General features: G+C 47.3%; 1 protein-coding gene across 8 annotated transcripts in view; it reads left to right on the forward strand.

Annotated features, from left to right (window-relative positions):
- The window catches only part of MKNK1 (MAPK interacting serine/threonine kinase 1), a 40833-nt gene that overhangs the window by 16527 nt on the left and 3761 nt on the right, over positions 1-20545 (forward strand). For all 8 annotated transcript variants that reach the window (XM_019449421.2, XM_019449427.2, XM_019449419.2 and 5 more), the window contains 9 exons: positions 1901-2002; positions 4059-4156; positions 7369-7448; positions 8997-9070; positions 11205-11309; positions 14541-14596; positions 17542-17637; positions 19188-19382; positions 20092-20256. In XM_019449421.2, the coding sequence (XP_019304966.1) occupies positions 1901-2002; positions 4059-4156; positions 7369-7448; positions 8997-9070; positions 11205-11309; positions 14541-14596; positions 17542-17637; positions 19188-19382; positions 20092-20256 (971 nt within the window). The remainder of the gene's footprint in view (positions 1-1900; positions 2003-4058; positions 4157-7368; positions 7449-8996; positions 9071-11204; positions 11310-14540; positions 14597-17541; positions 17638-19187; positions 19383-20091; positions 20257-20545) is intronic.

Consider the following 20545-nt stretch of genomic DNA (forward strand, 5'->3'; position numbering starts at 1 on the left):
GCAGCTTTTTCCCTTTCATTTACCTTGGGGGGAGGGTGGATATTGGATGCTGATTCAAGTTGGATTCTTTGAATTCATAACTAGCTACAGTCCCCAGATTTATCTTGTGCTTGAAGCTATTAGCCAGAGTACTATTTTGAGATCCCCTGTGGACTCCTTTTATCCATGTGTTTATCTGTTCCCTAAAATATCATTGGGGGCACCTGGTGGCTAAGTCGTTTGAGCGTCTGACTTCAGCTCAGGTCATGATCTCACAGTTCGCGAGTTCGAGCCCCATATTAGGCTTGCTGCTGTCAGCATGGAGCCTGCTTTGGATCCTCTGTCCCCCTCTCTCAGCCCCACCCTGCTTGTGCTCTCTCTCTATCTCTCAAAAATAAATAAACTTTAAAAAATATTTCAAAAAATGAAGTATAATTGAAGATCTGCTGTCATCAGATCCAAGAATGGAGGAGGAATCGCCCAAACCGGGCTGTCAGACGCTCAGCTGTCTAACCGTGCTTTCCAGGCTGTGGTGTCGACAAGTGCCATCGCTCTGCTTTCTCTTAATGGCTGTTGGGTACTTGCTTCTGAGAACAATGTATAGATGTACATTGGCTCTAATCAATCTTCCTGAGCCAAGTTGCCATTTCTCCGACCGTGTTCAGCCGGAGTCCTCCAAGAAGAAAGTGGGCCCTTCCCCTCAATGGGCAAAGAGCCAGCTTCCATTTCAAAACCTCTTAGGAAAAAAAAAAAAAAATCCAACAAGCCAGAGCCTGTGTTTATTGAAGGTTGGTCTAAAAGTCTGTCATACTGAATGCCCCACCAGTACCCGAGTGCCTCTATTTTAGAAGGATGTAAAGGTTTAATCACCCTGGTGGGGATTTAGACCCAGAGACTTCAGAGAAATCTTATTATTTCTAACTGCAGGCAAAGAGTATTAAGGCTTCACTCTGCATCAGGGGCATGACATGTTCTATAAGTAATTTATCTTTAATAGGGGAAGGCCCTTACTAGAGTGTCTTAGAAACAGTGCTGTGATTGGGCCCTGGTTCCCCGTGCCCCCTTTCTCTTTCCCCTCGTGCCTCCTGCTTATTCTTTCTGTCCCTACCCTTTCCTGCCCAGTGTATCCAGTGTTGAAATGCTTGCCTCACAAATCCTCCCTTGAACATGGGGAGCCTCCCTTTAACCTGCTGGTCAATGAGAGATAATAATGTTTTTGCAATGAATGACCTCATCCAGCAGCCTGATGTAGACCTGTCAACTGCAGACTTCTGAATGGACCCTAAATGTATCCTCTCAAATAAGGAGCTGAGGGGAAGGGGAGAGTGTGCTCGGGGCTCCACAGGTACTCAGGTCTTTGCTGTTAGACATGAAGTAATTTAGGGCCATCCTCAACCCTGTCCCCTGCCCCATTGTACCTCCAGAGGCTGCTCCACCAAAGGCCTGTGAATCTATGTGCACATCCATTCAGATGTTGCTGCATATATGACTTCATTTGCATGGACCCCTCCCAAGCCCACGCCCTTGCTTAGCTCCCTGGGTCCTGCCTTTCTGGTGCTGAGGCAGGAGGACGTCACAGGTGGGACTCTGCTTATGGATTCATTGTTTTTGTTGGGAACTGTAGTTTGACTGGTGGCGATCTAGATCCATGTGCTAATGAGCCTGGATAAAGCAAGCTCTGCTATCCTCTTTTAATCTAGCCTGTCTGTCTGAGTTCCTTTCCACAGTTAATGATCTCCTATAATGGCTTTGCCTTTAGTTTTGCCTCCTGGGTCAAACAAATCAATAGTCCTCACAGATATTTAAAAACCATCAGTGTGAAGCTCCTGGGTCCCCCCCCCCACACTTTTTTTTTCCCTTCTGGGTGAACTTATGGCTTGATCAGTATAGTGATGTTTCCCTTACATCTCTTTTCTCCCAGAGATGGGCAGCAGTGAGCCCCTTCCTATTGCAGAAGGTGACAAGAGGAAAAAGAAGAAGCGGAAGGCCCGGGCCACTGACTCCTTACCAGGAAAGTTTGAAGGTGGGTCACACGACTTCTCAGATCTGGGCCTACAGCTCTACCATATGGCATTCTGGTAGCCCATGGATCTAGGTTAGAGCGTGCATCATCTGAGAGCCACCTCGTGCTTATCTGTGTGATAGGGATGAAAGATGGGATGGCAGAGCTCTCGGGTGGTGTGCTCTGAATGCTTTCAGCACTTCATCAGGGGAACAGGAAGACCAGCTTGTCAGACTTGTATATGGAGTGAGATCACTTGGTGTGTTTCAGCTCTTTTCTGATGTGATCTTTGCCCCCAGCTTGTTCCTGCAGGGGCTGCTGAGATGTAGAACAACCAGGTAAGAGAGAACACCTAGGGCCACAGCTCCAGATGAAAGTTAAATCTTCTATAAGCAGAGGATTTGACTCCTAGAGATTGCAGCTACTTGTGCTGTATGAGTTTGACTCCATTTTAAGAGTTCATGCCGTGTTCAGGTTGTGAGGCACAGATTCAGTGCTGGTCCTGTTATCTCTGGACATGTGATGAAATGAAGTGAATCACTGAACACTTTTGCAAATGGATCAGTAGCTACTCCAGGAGTGACACCTCCCCCCTTCATTTATTGTGTTTCTTTCATCATGAGAACTGAAACAGCTTCCCCTCATGGGCCTTCTTTCCAATGTTGCAGATACACTAGTGAATTGATTGTTTTGTACAGTGATTCTAATAACGAGCCCTTTTATAAATCAGGAATATTTGGGCTTCTAACCACCAGCCTATCCTGACATGCATGAAAGGCTAATGCCAAAGTATCCATTGTGAGAGAAACATGTCATTTAAAATACTTACAAACAACAGTGTACATGCTTATAAACAGTCACAAGACCAAACTGTGATGGACCCAGGAAGGTACTTAGTGTAGGGTTTGTCTTTAACTTAAAACGTAAACATATGTGTATAGGAGGGTCGTGGGGATTGATAAAAGCCTCAAGGTTTTTAGAATAGTTTCCAAATCAACAGGTCTTGCCCTTTCAGTGAACATGAGAGTATTTCCTGTTATTCAAGGATGGCTTGTGCAATTATAGGCTTCTCATGCTAAAAGTGATAAAATCTAATTTCATGGTTTGCAAGTGTTCTGCTCACTCTGTGGGTTTAAATGCTAGGCTGCCTTGAGAGGAAACAAACTGAAGAATGGAGGTCAAGGGAGGAGGAGGTCAGCTCGGCAAAGGCCACGATGGAGCTGTGGCTTTCTTAGGAAGGGGCTCAAAAATTTGTGCTATTTGTGAGCTTAGGCAGGTTACCTGTATGTTCTTTCAACCCAGGCCTATTCTTCTGTTAGAACTGCCCTGACTCAGCACCCTAAAAACCTCAAGGCATCCGTTTGCATCCTACTTCTGTCTCCTGTTTCCTGTGGGTGACTTCTGGAAACTTCTCGAAACCTCCAGTGACTTCTGTGTGTGGTGTAAAATAAAACTGCTTTATTTCCCTTTTATCACCAGTGCCTAGCACAGACGTAGGCACAGAGCAGGTGCTCAGAAAATGAGTAAATGAGTAAATGAATGAATGATGTCCATTTGAATCACACTCCTTCTATGAGGATCCCCCAGTTTCCCTAAACAGATTTAACCTTTCCCTCCCCTTGTTCTTTTTCGCTGAGTCTTGTCCCTTTATAATAGTACTTACCACTGCCTGGCTTATTCTGGAGTCATTTGTTGATATGACTGTCTTTCCCACTGGACTGTGACCCTCAAAGGGCAGGGACTATACTTTATTCCTCACTCTGTCGCTATTATGAGTTTAATATGTTGTCCGGCACATAGCGGATGCTCAGGAGGTGTGGGCTGAATTGAAACTCTTTCACTGACCTCATCTCTAAAATGAGGAACAGGATGCCTTCGATGTGGTGTGGCTGTTGAGAAACTGAGTCCTAAGATGGCTGGAACAGTTAATGATCTTCCTCATCACTGAGTGCTGCGGAGCCATTGTGTGTGCCTAAGCTGTCACACAGGGACAGGAAGTGGCAGAAGCTCCTCTTTCCATGTTGGCTTGAAAATGCGTGACTCACCTCGTAATTCCTCTCACCCATTTCGCTTCTAGATATGTACAAGCTGACCTCTGAATTGCTTGGAGAGGGAGCCTATGCCAAAGTCCAAGGTGCCGTGAGCCTGCAGAATGGCAAAGAGTATGCTGTCAAAGTGAGTGTCTCATCTGGATGCCAGGCTTTACTTTGCAAATAGGTGTCGCTTGCCCTAAGCCAAATAAATTTTATATTCTGCCATATGGCAACTCAATAAAAATGGAGGCTCCAAAGTTGTATTCACTGGATTCAGCTCTTGGTTTTTCAACTTACTTGCTGGGTAACATTGGGCAAGTTACTTAACACCCCTGCCCTTCAGTTGCCTTATCTGTAAAATGGGTATAATAATAGAAACTATACAGTATTGATGTAGGAATTGAATAAATATGTGTAAAGTGCTTAGAACAATGCCTGGCCAGTAGTAAGCTGCTTTTGATTATTCTGAAAAATAAAGTAAGCTTCAGGGAGTAGACAACCAGATTTGGAATTAGAAGGCCTACCTGAATCTCTGTTTTAATTTTTTTTTTTAATGTTGATTTATTTTTGACAGAGAGAGAGACAGAGCATGAGTGGGGGAGGGGCATAGAGAGAGGGAGACACAGAATCCAAAGCAGGCTCCAGGCTCTGAGCTGTCAGCACAGGGCCCGACGCAGAGCTCGAACCCACAGACCGAGAGATCATGACCTGAGCTGAAGTCGGACGCTCAACCGACTGAGCCACCCAGGTGCCCCATGAATCTCTGTTTTAACAAACTACTACTTGACTTTGGGCAAGTCACTGAACCTGCTTAAGCCTCAGTTCCCACATCTCTAAAATGAACACAATAATACCTGCCCTTCCTATCCCATGGAGTGGTTATGAAGATGAAAATAAAAATGAACTGGTAGATTTAGAGACCCTACAAATTATAAAATGCTGTAAAGTGATGTATAGTATAATAATGAGGACTGAGCACTCAGCTTTGGGGCAGGAGAGGTGGCTCCTTGCTGCATGACCTTGGGGTGGCTCACTCTACCCCTCTGTGCCTCCATTTGCCAGCTCCATGTGGAAGAAGGGATGGATCTGAAAGTGTGGTTCCTGCACCAATAGTGTCAGCATTGCCTGGGAACTTGTCAGAAATTATAGATTATCTGGCTCCATCCCAGACCTACCAAGTCAGAAACTAGGGGTGGACCCAGCAGTTTGATTGTAGCCAGCTCTCCAAGTGGTTCTGACACTTGCTGATGTTGGGGAAGCCCTTATTTAGGACCATTTTCCATTTAGTGTGGATCAGAATCATCTAGAGAGCTAACAGCGCAGAGACCCAGTTTCTTGATAAAGGATAGGGTCTAGGTCTTTGGTTTTTTTTGTTTGTTTGTTTGTTTTGTTGTTGTTGTTGTTTTACCAAGTTCCCCAGGTGATTCTTACACCCACCAAAGTTTGGGAACCACTAATCTGGAAACAAGGTCACATTAAATCCAAGGGGGTAATTCAGGTGTATTTCCCATCATCCACCTGAACGCCCAGGTCAAAGCGCTGCCTCATACAGGCAAACCCAGCCAAAGTGGCTTCTGAAAGAAGTGTTTCTTCTTTTAACCAACTGTCCATAGTCCCAGCTGTGGATTAATGAAGGCAAAACTTCTGCTAAGCCATAGTCCTTGTTGCTGGAGTGTTGCTTCATATGGTAACGAAAGTATTACCTCAATTCCTTTTTGGAAACATCAGTATAAATTACAGGTAATTTTTTAAAAATATGCTTAAGTGTGGCAATAAATCACAAATACAAATTGATTTTCAAATGCATCCATCCAGACCTATTTCTTCGGGGTTGGATCGTAAGAGGAAAACCAGGCCCTCCGTGCCTCCCCCAGCATCTTTGGTGCAAACACAGGACCCTAGCTTGGTAATTCTTTGGATTGAGCAGTTTGGCCCACATCTCTCCTGTCCTTTGGAGGCTCCCTAGAGATGTACTACTTCTGCCAGCATGGCCCCACAACATTGGTTTTATTAGGGCTTCCCTACAGGCATCCAACTGACAAATCCTAGAGTCTCAGGATTGGAATGGAGTTTCAGGATAATCTGGTCCTGAATTTCTTCCATAACTCCTCAAATAGTTGCCTGTGTTCTGCTCCCCCACCTCTGATAGCAGGGGTCCATTACCTCTGCAGAGAAAATAATGCCATTGCTGAATAACTTGCCTGCTACAAGGTTCTTCCTGACTTTGATGCGAAATGCTAGGTGAGTGAACAAGTCGAATAGCTTCTGTGCCCCGGCACTGCACCTCTCTGACTGCTTAGAAATGGGCCCGCAGTGGTTTACTAACACACGTGGACTTGTATAGAACATTACACCTGGACATGGGTGTTTGTGCTGCAGCGTATAGGAGTGATTTGAATATAGCAACCTGGGAATGAAGGAGCAGGATGTCGTCGTCTGTGCTGTGCCCACTCCGCATGTGGGACTGTAAAGCAGAGCCGTCTCTGCAGAGGACTTGCCCCCATGTGCGACTTGCGGTGGTCTGGGGCTCGGGAGGGGTCCATGGAGGTGTTTGGAGCTAACCAGTCCCTCCCTACTTAAACCACCTGCTCACCTGTTGGCTCACCCCTTCAGTTCGTACTTGCCAGGCACCCCCAGGTACGGGAGGGAGAGACAACTCCCCTCAGCTCCCTGAGAGAAGCTGGACAGGGTACAGACAGGGATAGGATAGCAAGGGCTTTGGAGGCAGCTCTGGACTGGAATGGCAACCCTTTCACCACTTATCAGAGCTGTAGGCAGAATGTTTGACCTCTTCCTGTCTTTTGGGATTGTGTTGTAAGAGTTAACTGAGACCAGGGACCTGAATTACTTAATGGAGTGCCTAATGCAGCGCCTGCCGAAGGGCACGTTCTCTGCAGAATTGCAGAGGTGGGGTCTGAGCTGGGCCTTGGAGCTTTAGTCCCTCTCCACTGTGTCCTCCATCCCCCTTGCTGTTCCTTCAACCCTGGGAGGTCCTTCAGTGGAGGTTGTAAATCTTACCCTTAAGGCAGGAAGAGATGCCCTTGGGGTAGGAGCTGGGTAGAGGTAGCTCTTTATCTTCTTGCCGGCAGCTTCAGTCTCCCCTGGGCAGCTGGGGGCAACCACCCCATGGCTTCCCCCATGTTTGCCTGGCCAGAGTCAAACAGGCCCAGCCAGGCTGGAAATCCCTCAGGCCAGTCTGTCGTGTTGCCGGCAGAGTCACAGTGCCAGGGTCTGCTCCAGGCTTGTGCTTGAAACCGGCTGTGGGCTGAATTGGGCCTTGCATTCTCCCAGAGGGATCCTGCTGAGACATGTTTTGAGGTCAGGTGGGTATGACAGATTTTATTCTTCCCACAGATCATCGAAAAACAAGCAGGGCACAGTCGGAGTAGGGTATTCCGAGAGGTGGAGACGCTCTATCAGTGTCAAGGAAACAAGTGAGTACAGTCTTGGGTTACTTGCTACTTCTTTTGGGGGGATACTTAGCCGCAGAAAAAGTTCTTTCTCACCACCTCCCGACCCCAGCATTTAGCTCTCACTCCTTGGCTACAACTGCACAGGATTCCTTCTGTCTTTCCGTGTTTAAAGAGAGAGAGTGGGGACAGAAGCAGTAGTGGCCTTTGCTTCTGTTCAGGCTGCAATACTATAAATAACAATACAGGCAAGTTGGAAGAGTGAGCAATCTGAGTGAGGGGCTGGGAGAAAATTGGGATTCTGTTTCTTTCAAGTGCCTGTGGGAACCAGGCCGACGGAGTGTCTGTCCCCTGACACGCAACTTTAGGGCCCAGCTGTAATGACTAGGTGAGGATGTGTTCCATTCCTAGCATACCTGTGTCTGTGTGGCCACTGCTCAGGCAGAAGAAGCTGCCGGGCACTGTGCTGGACAGCTGGGCCAAGGTGGTCTCCAGCCCCGCCTCAGCCTGCTCACCACCAGCTCCAAATGAGCGGCTGTCCCACGGTGGCTTTAAATCAGGGTCACCTCTAAGACTCTGCTTCCCACTCTCTCTCCCTGCACAGCAGGGTCAGCGGGGAGCCAGCGGCCAGGTATTGATGGCTTTGTCATTAAGCTTGGAGGGCGGGGGCTGCTGTTGATTTAACTCCAGGCGCTACCTCCACAATCTTCTTTCAAATCAGGCCATTTCAGTCATCTTATTTGGATGCCTTCACACCAGTAAAAGCCTGGTGTCTCCCAAAGTGGTCAGCATTTTTTTATGAGGGACAGATTTTTATTTTCAGCCCTGCAGCTTCTGAGTTCAGCATTAGAGACTCTACTTGGTTTATTTCGTTCTTTAAAAGAAAAAAAGCCCCCAACACCTCCGATATCCAGGCTGGTGGCTTCCCTCCTGAGTTACAAGACGACCTTGTTGGCAGAGCCCGGTAATGCGCAGGCAGACAGAGAGTGCTCACCGGGGAAGGCCACAAGTGCTGCGGTGGCGGGAACGCGGCCGTTTCATTAAGCAGCGCTTAGCAGTTAGGGTCTAGCGGTGCCCACGTTAGGCCCCAAGTCTATTTGACAGATGTTTCCATTTTCTCCAGGCAATGTAAATACTGCCCCGTGATTTATGGGCAAGAGGGAGGGCAAGTAATTATTTGCTGCCTGCCTCCAGGACACACACCTACTATTCAGTGTTATTAGCCGCAATTGCTTCCAGTCGGCTGCAGATTTTATTCAGTTTAATGTGACCAGGACTTTTTTATAACTCTACCTAGTGGGTTTTAGGGTTGGGGTTTGACAGCACAGGCTTGGTGAAAACACCAGAGACCGAACATTATGGAAAGATAAGGTGACCTGAGTCTTGCTAACACCACTGGCTACTTCTCAAACATGGGTCTTTAATAAGCATTCTGATTTGAAGCTGATTTCTGCCCTGCTACAGGGCGTTGTGAATTTTTTTTCATTGTATATTTGTAAGCGGGCTTTAATATATGATACCATTTTTCTTTTTTTCCCCCTTTCCTCCTATTTTTTTGTTTTCCTATTTAAGGAACATTTTGGAGCTGATTGAGTTCTTTGAAGATGACACAAGGTTTTACTTGGTCTTTGAGAAATTGCAAGGAGGTACTTACTGTTGAGTATGTGTTTGGACTTCTGATTAAGACCCAGAACGGTGATCATCCATCACGAATCCCAGAGACTTCTAAAATGAGTCAAGCTAATAAAAAGGATGAAGGACTTAAAACTGCCCTTGATTTGGGAGAAGGGAGGCCGGAGGGAAGGATGATAATTAGCATTTTGCAGAGCCTAGAATGTCACCTGTGTGGGCATTCTAAAAATGCCTTCTCATTATAATAGGACTCATATATAGATACATTTACTTATCAATTTATCAATCCAGTGTTTTGACATGTTCTCTATTTAAATTAATTGTGGGGTGGAAGCTCTTGCATACATTGTGAAGGCCAGAAAGGCTCACCAGAGGAACGGAGGGTCCCATGGCTTAGGACATAGACCCAGGATAGAGAGGAGGCCTGAGAATCTGGATCCTTCAGATGGAAAGATGCCACTCTTAACCATCACCACTACTGCCATCTCCCACGCACATAGTCACTGGAATGTCTGTTGAAGTTGCTTTCCTGACGTAGAGAAGGGGATAGAGGAGCCCTTGCCCTCACCATCATTCATCCAGCCCGAGGACAGATCTGCAGGGTACAGGTTAGGGAGGCTATCTGGAGCTGAGTGGAGGGCCATGTGGAGGGGTTTGGTGGCTAAGGGAGCATTCTTTAGAAACCAGTAAAGCTGAGTTTAAGTATAGCTCCATCACTTACTAGCTGTGTGACCTTGGGCAAGTCACATAACCTTTCTAAACCTTTCTAAACAATGTTCTCATCTATAAAATAAGGATAATGACAGTACCTACCCTCTCTGATAGCTCTGAAGATTAAATGAGATCATTCATGTGAAATGCTTCGCACAGTGCCCCATAGGCACTAAGGGGTCAATAATTGTCAGCTGTTAATATTATGAAAATTATAGGGTGTACTGGAGGCTATCTTAGAAGAAGTAGCATGTCACTCTCTATCTTCCGCTTGAACAAATTTGGAAGCAAGAGACTCACTAGAGTAGAGCAAGCCTGAGACCTAGCCAGGAGCCAGTTTTCTGGCAATGTTCCTTAGCATGCTGGGATCCTTTCATTGTTTAATCTGGCAAGTGAGAGATCTTTCATCCCCTCCCCATGCCAAAAACCAGCGATAAGTAAACACGTGCCATTTTTAAGATACAGAGATGATACCTCCAGCTTCCAGGAGTGAGCATAGACCACATGGAGCCAGGCCATGTGCTTCTGCCCTGCCCAACAACACGGAGACATTACATTTGAAATGCTAGGGGTCATCTATAACCGTATTGCTTAGAGTGCAACCCTACTGAGGCTAGACCCAGTGGGAAAAGAGATTGTGGATGGCTCAGGGCAGCCCATGCCCCCAGCAGTCAGACCACACATCTGGTTCAGGGGATGTGCACAGGTTCTCCGGTCAGACTTAGTGGGCTTACGTCCTCATGCCTCCACTTAGTGGGGTGTCATCTTAGCAAGTGGCTTACCCATTCTTGGCTTCAGGTTCCCCACCTGTAAAATGGGGATAGCTGTATTTTGTACATTTCATACAGTTATGGTGAGGCTAAGATAATCTGTTCAAGAGTATTACTTAGTGCCTGGCACATAGTAACCACTCAATAAATGTTAGCCATTGCCAACAAAGTAGTAACAATGGTATTAATAATAAATAGGAAAATTCAGAGGGAAAGTACTTTCCCCCCTTTTTCTAGACCTTTATATATCTGGTGAGGGTGTGGAATTTCTGTTTAAAGGCTCATGCTCTTGTTTGGATCTGAGATCAAATGCAGAGGAGGTAAAGTTTCTGTGGAGAGGCCCCCAACCCTATGTGGATTCACTTTTAGTTCTTTCTTATTTCATAAGTCAGACCTGCCCTGATGGTGCTAGTATTTTTGGTCATTTAAATAGTTGTTTGCTGTCCCTTCTGTGCTCATCATGGGCAGGTACAGAAGACAGCAGTGCAGTTCTATTCCATCCAGTTCTGTGCTCGTGTCTCCTCGGTGCCAGGTACCAAATGGGTGCTGGACGTTTAGTGATGAATAAGCCTGTGTCCCCACCCCAAACTTGTGAAAACTGGCCTCTGAGAATTTATACTTCCTAAGGCCCGAAAAGGCATAGCTGTGTGTCTCCTCTGCTCCCCAGGCTCCATCCTGGCCCACATCCAGAAGCAGAAGCACTTCAATGAGCGAGAAGCCAGCCGAGTGGTGCGGGATGTGGCTGCTGCCCTTGACTTCCTGCACACCAAAGGTGAACCAAGCCTTCGCCTCAGTGATTGGGTTGGGCCAGCCAGCCTCTGAGGACGGAGGGAGAGGAGCTGGGCCAGGAGCTGGTACAGCCGGCAGGCCCGCCCATGAGGGTGAGGGAGCAAACCAGGACGGCACTAGGCTTCTGATGTGGATGGTGGGCAGATGTGGCGCTTTTAAGAAGGGGAGGGACACAGGGGAAGGAGCAGGGAGGAAAAAGTAAATTTCATGTTGAACAAGATGTGTGAGCGTGTGGGTATGGATGATCTCCTTCTCCTGTCCTAGTGAAGAGTGCAAGCCTCATCATAACACTACTATTCCAGTGTAGATATGTGGGTGTTACTCTTTCTAGTCTTTAACATAGGTCACCTGCATCTCTCCAGAATCAGCATGATAGTATGTATCTAGTTTTGTATCTTGTTTGTCATAAATGGAAAATGCGTTTTTCTACTAACATGGTTGAGGTATCTGTTGAACATTGCGATGGTAAATCACGGGTTGCTATTGTCCAAATTACACTTCAGTTAACAGTCCCTTATCTAAAACTGATTATTTCAGAACTTTTATAGTGGATTAAATCTTTTTGCAAATTAAATGTTTTTGTATTTCCATAAATATGTTTGACTGTTACATTTTTTTAAATGTTTATTTACTTATTTTGAGAGAGAGAGAGAGAGAGAGAGGAGGGGCAGAGAGAAAGGGAGAGAGAATCCCAAGCAGGCTGTGCTGTGTCAGTGTAGAGCCCAGCGCAGGGCTCGAACTCATGAACCATGAGATCGTGACCTGAACTGAAATCAAGTTTTGGACACTTAACCGACTGAGCCACCCAGGCACCCTTGATTATTATATTTTTTAAATTTGCCTAACAGCAGTGCCACGGAAAAATGAATTCTGGCTTCACTTTTTACCCACTGTGTGCTCTCTCGGTAATAATGCCAACCCACAGAGTGATGGTGTGAAGAGAGAGAGTTACATCATCAACAGTAGTTAACACTCACAGAGTCAGTGTTAGGCACTATTCTAACTCGCTTACGGAATTGCGTGCAGCCTGTGTCTGTGTTGTGTATGTATAGCACAGTTGGAGCAAAGTGCCCGGCACTTAGTAGCTCAGTAATGTTATCTCCTCCACCCTTAACCCCTGCCGGACAGAAGTATTTTTATTCCTAATATTAATTCCCTTAAAATAAAGCATTGTGTCTGGTGGGGGATGTGGGTGGAACGAATAATCTGGGACTTAGCTCTGCTCCCTTCCGCTATTGTGGGTATGGGCCAGCCACACTGGTTGCAAGAGACCACTTGTAGGCATGCTGGGTGCACAGAGCAGCGCAGACCCGGGTGGCATGTGTGCAAGGAAGTTCAGCCTCACTGGTCCCGCCTTGTTTCCCTCCATGGCTAAAGGGAGATCTCCGTGTCGACAGTGCCCATGTTGGGCACCTGACTTGCACGTGGGACGAAAGTTCCTAGGAGGGGCATCTGTACTTTCCCCCGCATGATGAATAGCACTAGTTCTGTTTCTGAAAGCTGGGATGCATGTAGGTAACACCTGCTTGACAAAGATTTACAACTGTTCCCCAAGCTGCCTCTGTAGATTGCAAAACTGGGTCACGCTTTTTGCAAGATCCATACCTTAGAGGGGGGTAAAGGCGGTTTTATTTTTTATTTATTTTTTTTTTTAATTTTTTTAGAAGAATGCACTAAAGGGAACTGAGCTGCTGTGTCTTAGGAGTTCTGAAGTGCTTGTTAACATCTAGCTGGCCAGCTGCCCATGTGACTTGAAGTTGGAGGGGATGAAAAACGATTTCCAGCTGAACTTGGCTGTTTTCTAAATAACTTCACGCTGGGAAGATGAATTGGGCAAGAATGGGTCAGCCCTGAAACAAGTTCCACACTTTTAAATACTGGACACACTGCAGCTTAACCTCTGGGAAATGAACCAGAGCAGGTCGATGGCTGGTGTGCTCACAAAGGCAGGCCCATTATTACGGCATGGCGCTCAGTTCTCAGGCTGGGGGACAACTGGGCCATCGGCACCTATTTGGAGAGCAGGACTCCATGTGTGGCTCGTGATCCTTCTGTGGGAGCACTTGCTGTAATGGAAAATATCTTTCACTTTTAGTGCAGCAAGCTGTAGCCCGACTCAATTTGTACAGCCTGGACAGAGCTGCTCTGGGTTCTCATTCAATTAGGTGACTGATGAAGTTACTCAGCCTGCTGGAGCTCAGGTTTTCCCTCCCTCACGAAGTGCCTTGGGTGGGCTGGGCCTCTGCCTCCTACCAGGGAATCGGAGGGCTGCCCAAGAACTTGGTCATCGAGGGAGTTTTAGGAAAGCAGATTCTGCTTTTCCATCTTACTCCATGAATCCTCTGCTACTTTCCAGTACTTCTGGGCACTAGCTGTTTGGCTCTCGCTCAACCTTCCAGCCTTTCTGTCTCTGAACTGTGCGTTCTGCAGGAGGAAAGAGGGATCAAGGTTTCTGTGTCCGCCATGGCCCCATGAGTTGGTTCTTTGTCCCTGTCTTTGGTCAGAAGGTGGTTTTCCCCCAGGTGCCCTCTTGGCCAGGTCAGCAGCCTTGAGCGCCTCATGGAGTAAGCTGCTATCTGCAGGAGGTCTGGTCAAAATGCAGGGCAGGTGTCTCTTAAGAACAGCACCCTCGGCCAAAGCAGTCCTTGCTGTGCTTCTAGCATGACTATTTTGGACATGCAGCACGGGTGAGAAAGGGATTGGACAAGCTTTGGAAGATTTGTTAACTAACACTTGGCGCTCTGACCATTCAGGGAGTCCCGCTTAGGGAATCATCTTTAATACACATTGGCCACCCAAGAAGAAATGAGGTAGAGCAGCCTCAGTCTCCCCAGATGCTCTTAAACAAGGCACTAATTATTTCTGCATTGCTGTCCCGGCATGGCCATTTGCAGGGCTCTTTGCTCTGCTTCATATTAGCTTCTTATTCTTGGTCGTCCCTGCGGTGCTGAGGAGTAGGCTGGCTGGGACTCGTTCGGCCCAACTTACCCCTGCCAGACTTCTAAAGCTTTGGCTTCGAAAGAGCTTGCAGAATCAACTGTGCTTTTTGGTTCGTCTCCGGTTACTCCTGCCTCCTGCAGCTCGTTGATTTTTTAATGTACCATAATTGGGAATTAATCTGCGAACAACAGCATTTGGAAAAAATTAATTGTGTGTGGAATGTTTGATAATTATGTGCATATGTTAACCCTTTCTTTGCTCTTTGTCATTTCAGGCATTGCTCACCGCGATCTGAAGCCAGAAAATATATTGTGTGAGTCTCCAGAAAAGGTACGTAGGGCTGACTTGGGAGATTACAGTTTACACTGATGTGGGGAAGCCACTTCCACTTTCCTTTGGGTTGTTAGCAGCACCATCGGCCTCGGGTACCAACCTGAGCTGATTGTTATGAACCTGTGAGAATGTTATGCCTACTGTGTGGCGTTTCTGCCTTCCCAGTTGGCTTCCTCCCTGTCTCTTCCTTGCTCTTTATCAATAGTGTGATCGGCTTAAGCCTGAGAGTTTATAAAATACATGGGACCTGCACACAACGAATGTTTTCTAGTCCAGTCTTTAGAGCAATTGATGTGAGTCATAAACAACAACTCAATCTTCTGGGAAGCAAATCTCTGCCTAAAAATGATGTTTGTGTTACGGTACACACACCAGCTAGTGTCCACCACTTGAAGTGATAATTAGGAAGCAAGTTCTTAAGGGTTTCTGTTTCCATTTTTGTTTCCAGAGGTGCCCATTAATAAGAAAACACTTACATTTGGTGTTGAACAGATGCCACATACTCTAAACTTTACCTCAACCTACTAGTAAATGGAAGTGTTTGCCCTTCTGTAAGCATGTATCAATTTGACAAATTCTGTGTTTGTTGGAGGGACTGAGGCCCTGTGGGCACACATTCATGGCTCTGCGTACGTATAAGAGTGTATACATATGAACACACATATTGGTCTGACTGAAGGGATAGCTCACAAGCAGGAATGGCTTCGAGTGAACGTGGGAGCCAGCCTGCTACTTACAGCTCTTTTGTGGGGATAGTAATACGTTAGCTCAGATAAGATCTTGTGATTTCCCGTCAGTGCCTCTGGCAGAAGACTTTATGATTTGTCACTATTATCATTATGATTATTAGTAATAACCCTAGCTAACATTTCTTGAGTACTTATGTTGTGCCTGGCACTTATACTCAGCTGATAAATAGTATAGATTAAAACTAAGGTGGTTTCACCCCAGAACTCCACAGGCGTTCTAAACCACTCTGTTGCCTCTGATTTACAATATGCTTTCATGTCTTTTATCCTTTCATTTGATCTTAATGGTGCAGGATTGTTGCCCCTTTTCTGTGGTTGAAAACTAAAACTAAGAATGACTGAGCATCAAAAGACATTGTCAAGAAAACAAAATGACAAGCCACAGAATGGGAGAGAATGTTTGCAAATAATGTAGCTGATAAGAGTTTAATATCCAAAATGTATAAAGAACTTCTAAACCTCGACATCAGAAATACAGCCCAAGTTTAAAAATGGGCACAGGACTTGAATAGAAATTTCTCCCCCAAAAAAGTATACAAATCTCCATTGTACATATGAAAAGATGCTCAACGTCCTTAGTCATTAGGGAAATGCTAATTGAAACCACAATTAGATACCACTTCACAGCTACTAGGATGGTTAGAATTTTAAAAAGAAGGAAAAAAATAGGTAGGAGTGTAAAATAGTGCTGCTACCATGGAAAGCATTCTGGCGGTTCCTCAAAAAGCTAAACACACAATTACCACACCACTCAGCAATTCCACACCTGGGTATAATACCCAAAAGAATTGAAAACAGAGGCTTGAACTTGAACATCAGTGTTCATTGGAGCGTTATTCACAATAGCCAAAAGCTGGAAACAACCCAAGTGTCCATCAACAACAGGTAAATGGGTAAACAAAATGTGGCTTGTCCATACAATGGTATGTTGTTCAGCCGTACAACAGAATGAAGTTCCGATCCACGCCACATCATGGATGAACGTTGAAAACAGTATGCTAAGTGGAATAAGCCAGACACAAAAAGACAGATACTGTGTGATTCTACTTACATGAAATATCTGAAATAGCCAAATTCATACAGACGGAAAGTAGGTTAGACATTACTAAGGAGAGGGGGGAATGGGGAATTACTATCAAATGGTTTCTGTTTGGGATGATGGAAGAGTTTTGGAAACAGATACTGGTGATGGTTGCACAACAGTATGAATGTAATTATTGCCACTGGGTTATTTTCTGTCCTACATATTTTACCACCACCACAACAAAAACAGAGAGGCTAAGTGAAAAAGAAAAGAAAATAGAAGAAGGAGAAGAAGGGAAGAAGGAGGAAGGGAAGGGAAAGGAAAGAAAGGAAGGGAGGAAGAAAAGTTGAGAGACTGTCCTGGCTTCCCTAGCAGGTTAAACGGCTAAAGCTGGGACTCCCAAAACCAGCATTTTGGAGTGGCTCACTGGGCTGCCTCCACCACGCAGGCCACTCTCCTGCTTGCACACAAAGTGCCCTCCCAGTTGGCTCCAGAGATGACTAATGCTGTCTGTGGTTTCAGGGGCAACATCCAGTATGGGTGACCAGCCATCCCGGCCTGCTTGGGCCTGTAGGCTTTCCCAGGATACATAACTTTCGGTGCTCAAACAACAAAGTCTCAAGCAAGCAAAGACAAGTTGGTCACCCTGAGACACCGGAGGTCATGCCCTGCACTGAACAGGCCACAAGGAGTCTTTCAGGAATACATACTTCTCAGATTCTGCAACCTATACCATCATTTGTCATTTGTCATTTGTGGGCAAGAGTTCCATAGGCTTCCTGCTTGTTTTACTAAGTGCACAGCAGTCTGACACCACGTAGCGTGCACGTTTTTCCTTAGGAAGTGAGGAAGGGTGTGGGGCAGAGGGCACCTTAGGATATATCCTCAGGTGATTTCTAGTTAACCCAAGGACAGCAAACATTACCTAACAGATAAAGCTGGGCTTCAGCATGGTGGCCATATAAACATAGAGACAGAGAGAGAGAGAGAAAGAGAGAGGGAGAGAGAATGCATCCTCGAGGGCAAGAGTAAGAGTGAGCCAGTGAGAAGCCCCCCCTCCTACATGAGGGGAGGGAGTGAGAGGGGGTAAGTGTGTCACAGTCACACTGGTCTCCTCCTGCCCTTGGGTTTCTTGTATTTGTAACCTTGTTTTCGGCTTTCCTTTTCAGGTGTCTCCGGTGAAAATCTGTGACTTTGACTTGGGCAGTGGGGTGAAACTGAACAACTCCTGCACCCCCATAACCACACCAGAGCTGACCACTCCAGTATGTATGGCTGGGCACCCTGTACCGCCTCCTTCAGGGCTCCTGTCATTTGGAGTACCCACAACCCAAAGCTGGAGTGCAGAACAGGGGCTAAGGAAGGAAAACCGAGTGTATCTACATCATTGCCATCTGCCTGAGTTGTCATCTGGCCACTGCATAGTGGGCCCCACCCCCCCGCCAGTGCTTAACTGCTGATGAAAGAACTTGCAGTGTGGGGTGGGTCCTCTGCCAATGACGGGACAGATTGTATCTATGAGAACAGGCTGAGCCCTGACTCCTGACCCAGGTAAAGACAGACGCTGTCCCAGGCCAGCCCTTTGCACATGGCACATGGTAGCTCTGAGAGTTCCGCTGTGCCCGGCAGCATCTGGGCGCGTCCCCCTGTGATGGAGGACAGGAGTGTGGTCTCTCTGTGGCACGAACCGAGAGGTCCCGGCTCCCTGCACGTAGGATCACTTGGCTGAGTTATCCTGCTGCTTCCTTCACTTCACATTTCATGCCCAGATGTGCAGCTGGGAGCTGTCCTTCCTAAGACGTCTCTTGTACACACCTGATGTACTACAATTATTGTGAGGCTTTTGGGATTTGCATGCTTCATAAGTGAATTTTCCTAATACCCTTTTTTAAGACATGCATTTCAGTATGCTCGTGTCTTATTCTAATCAACATTATTAGAAATGTTTCCATATTAGCTTCTACTACACCGAACTACCTTGTTCTCAAAGTCATTAACTCTAATTACCAATAACAGAAAGTCCTTTCTCCATTTCCCATCTTCCCATGTAATTAGTTGTGTGTGTGTTGGTGGAGGCCAGGGAGGTATCTCTTGGCGAGCCTGAAATAATGAAGAAGGGAGCAAAAAGTATTTGTTTTGTTTTTATCAGCATTTTCCATGCAAGGATGGGAGGAAGGAATCCTGAATTCTTATACTTGGTTACCACCGATGTGCTTGAACCAAATCCCTGCCCCATCCTAGTCCTTGGTGTTCCCATCTATAAATGGGAGAAGCAAGGAGGTTGGATTTGTTCTAAGAGCTGTTCCAGCTTTGATGGACTCTTAATTCTAAATTCTTACTCCTCCTTGGTCTAAAATGACAGAGAAGCTTGGCAGGGCTTCACCTGAAGAACTCCTTGCCTTATGGGATTACATGTCCACAGACCCCCTCCCAGAGCCATGCCCCTGGTACAGCCAGGTGGCTGTATATTAGGTGACTGTCTGCAGAGAGCTGAGGCAGAGAGACTCCTGCAGCTTCTTGACCAGGAGCCTCTGCCTACTGGAGAAGGACCTGAAAAGATAAGGTGACCTGGAACTGGTCATGTGATCGTGAGGAATGCTAGGATTCCATTTACAAATGTTCAGTTGGCCCAGCTTTTCTAAGTGCCTTGGTGGCATCAGGCGAGCCCTCTGGTGGCTTTCCTGACAGCTTCTTGCTCTGCAACCCCATCCTCTTGCTCAAGTCCCATTTCATTCTGCTCTTCGCCATCTCCTCTCCCTGTGACTAAGCCTCTCCCTTCTCTGCCATTTCCCCTCCCCAACCTTGGCCCCCACAGTGTGGTTCCGCAGAATACATGGCCCCGGAGGTGGTGGAGGTCTTCAGGGACGAGGCCACTTTTTACGACAAGCGCTGTGACCTGTGGAGCCTGGGCGTGGTCCTCTACATCATGCTGAGTGGCTACCCCCCCTTTGTAGGTCACTGCGGGGCCGACTGTGGCTGGGACCGGGGAGAGGTCTGCAGGGTGTGCCAGGTGAGCACAGCACCGGTACCCCCTGCACAGGGCCTGCTGGGCGGGGGTCAGTGTGCTTGTGGGATGCCCAGCAGGACTGGGCTGAGGGTTGTTCCTGCTCTGGAAGGGGGTCTATAGTGCCCCTTCCCTCTTTTGTCCAAGGGCCAGTGACAGGGTGAGAGAGAGACAGTGGGGCACTCAGCCCAGCTGGGAGCTCAGAGGAGGATTGTTAGAGAAGACCATACCTGAGCTGAGTCTTAAAACATGAGTCTAGCCCAGGGACAGAGGGGCAAGGAATAGAAGCAGAAGCAGCAGCGCCAGCAAAGACACGGAGGTGTGAAACAGCGGCGTGCGTATGGGGAAGGAGGGTAGAATTGTAAGGTTGGGGGTTGGGGCGGTGAGACCTGACAGGTTGCGAGGAACCCATTTGTGGGGGCCCCATACGAAGGGCTAAGGAATTGGGGCTGTGTTCCCTAGTTGGTCTTCCCCAGGTATCACCCACCTAGCCCCCCAGGTGGCCTAGCCATCTGTGCCCGCCAGGGGCATTCTGCGTGGCCTGATGATTTAGTGGGGACGGGGGAGCCGGGGAGGGCCCTGGCCTGTGGCATCCTCAAGCCCTGAGCTGCAGCTTCAGCTGAGGTCAATGGGACCCGGGGTGACCAAATCAATGGCAGCCACATCCTGCTTATTCCCTGGTAGTGTGGCCTCAGGAGGAATCTTCTTTACCTAGAACAAGCTGTTTGAGAGCATCCAGGAAGGCAAGTATGAGTTTCCTGACAAGGACTGGGCACACATCTCCAGCGAGGCCAAAGACCTCATCTCCAAGCTCCTGGTTCGAGATGCAAAGCAGAGACTGAGTGCCGCCCAAGTTCTGCAGCACCCCTGGGTGCAGGGGGTGAGTAACCCAGGGCAGGGTGGCCATCCACTTCCTTGGGCCTGGAGTGTGGCCATGAGGAAGCTTTTATAGGAGCAAGTACTGGACAGCAGCCCAGGTGGCTGACTTCAGCTGGAGGGAGACTATACGGCAGCTTCAGTCCCTGCACATGTGGAGCGAACTGGCCACTGAAGGAGCCACGTACTGGTCATAGACTTGGCTCTAATCTTGGCCTCAGACGAAGCTCCTAACTGACCCATGCCTCTCAGGAATGGACAGAGGCCTCTGGGGGATTTGGCTCATGCATCCT

Source organism: Panthera pardus, unplaced genomic scaffold, assembly GCF_024362965.1.
Source record: "Panthera pardus isolate Hobbes unplaced genomic scaffold, ASM2436296v1 HiC_scaffold_11, whole genome shotgun sequence".
Taxonomy (NCBI): domain Eukaryota; kingdom Metazoa; phylum Chordata; class Mammalia; order Carnivora; family Felidae; genus Panthera; species Panthera pardus.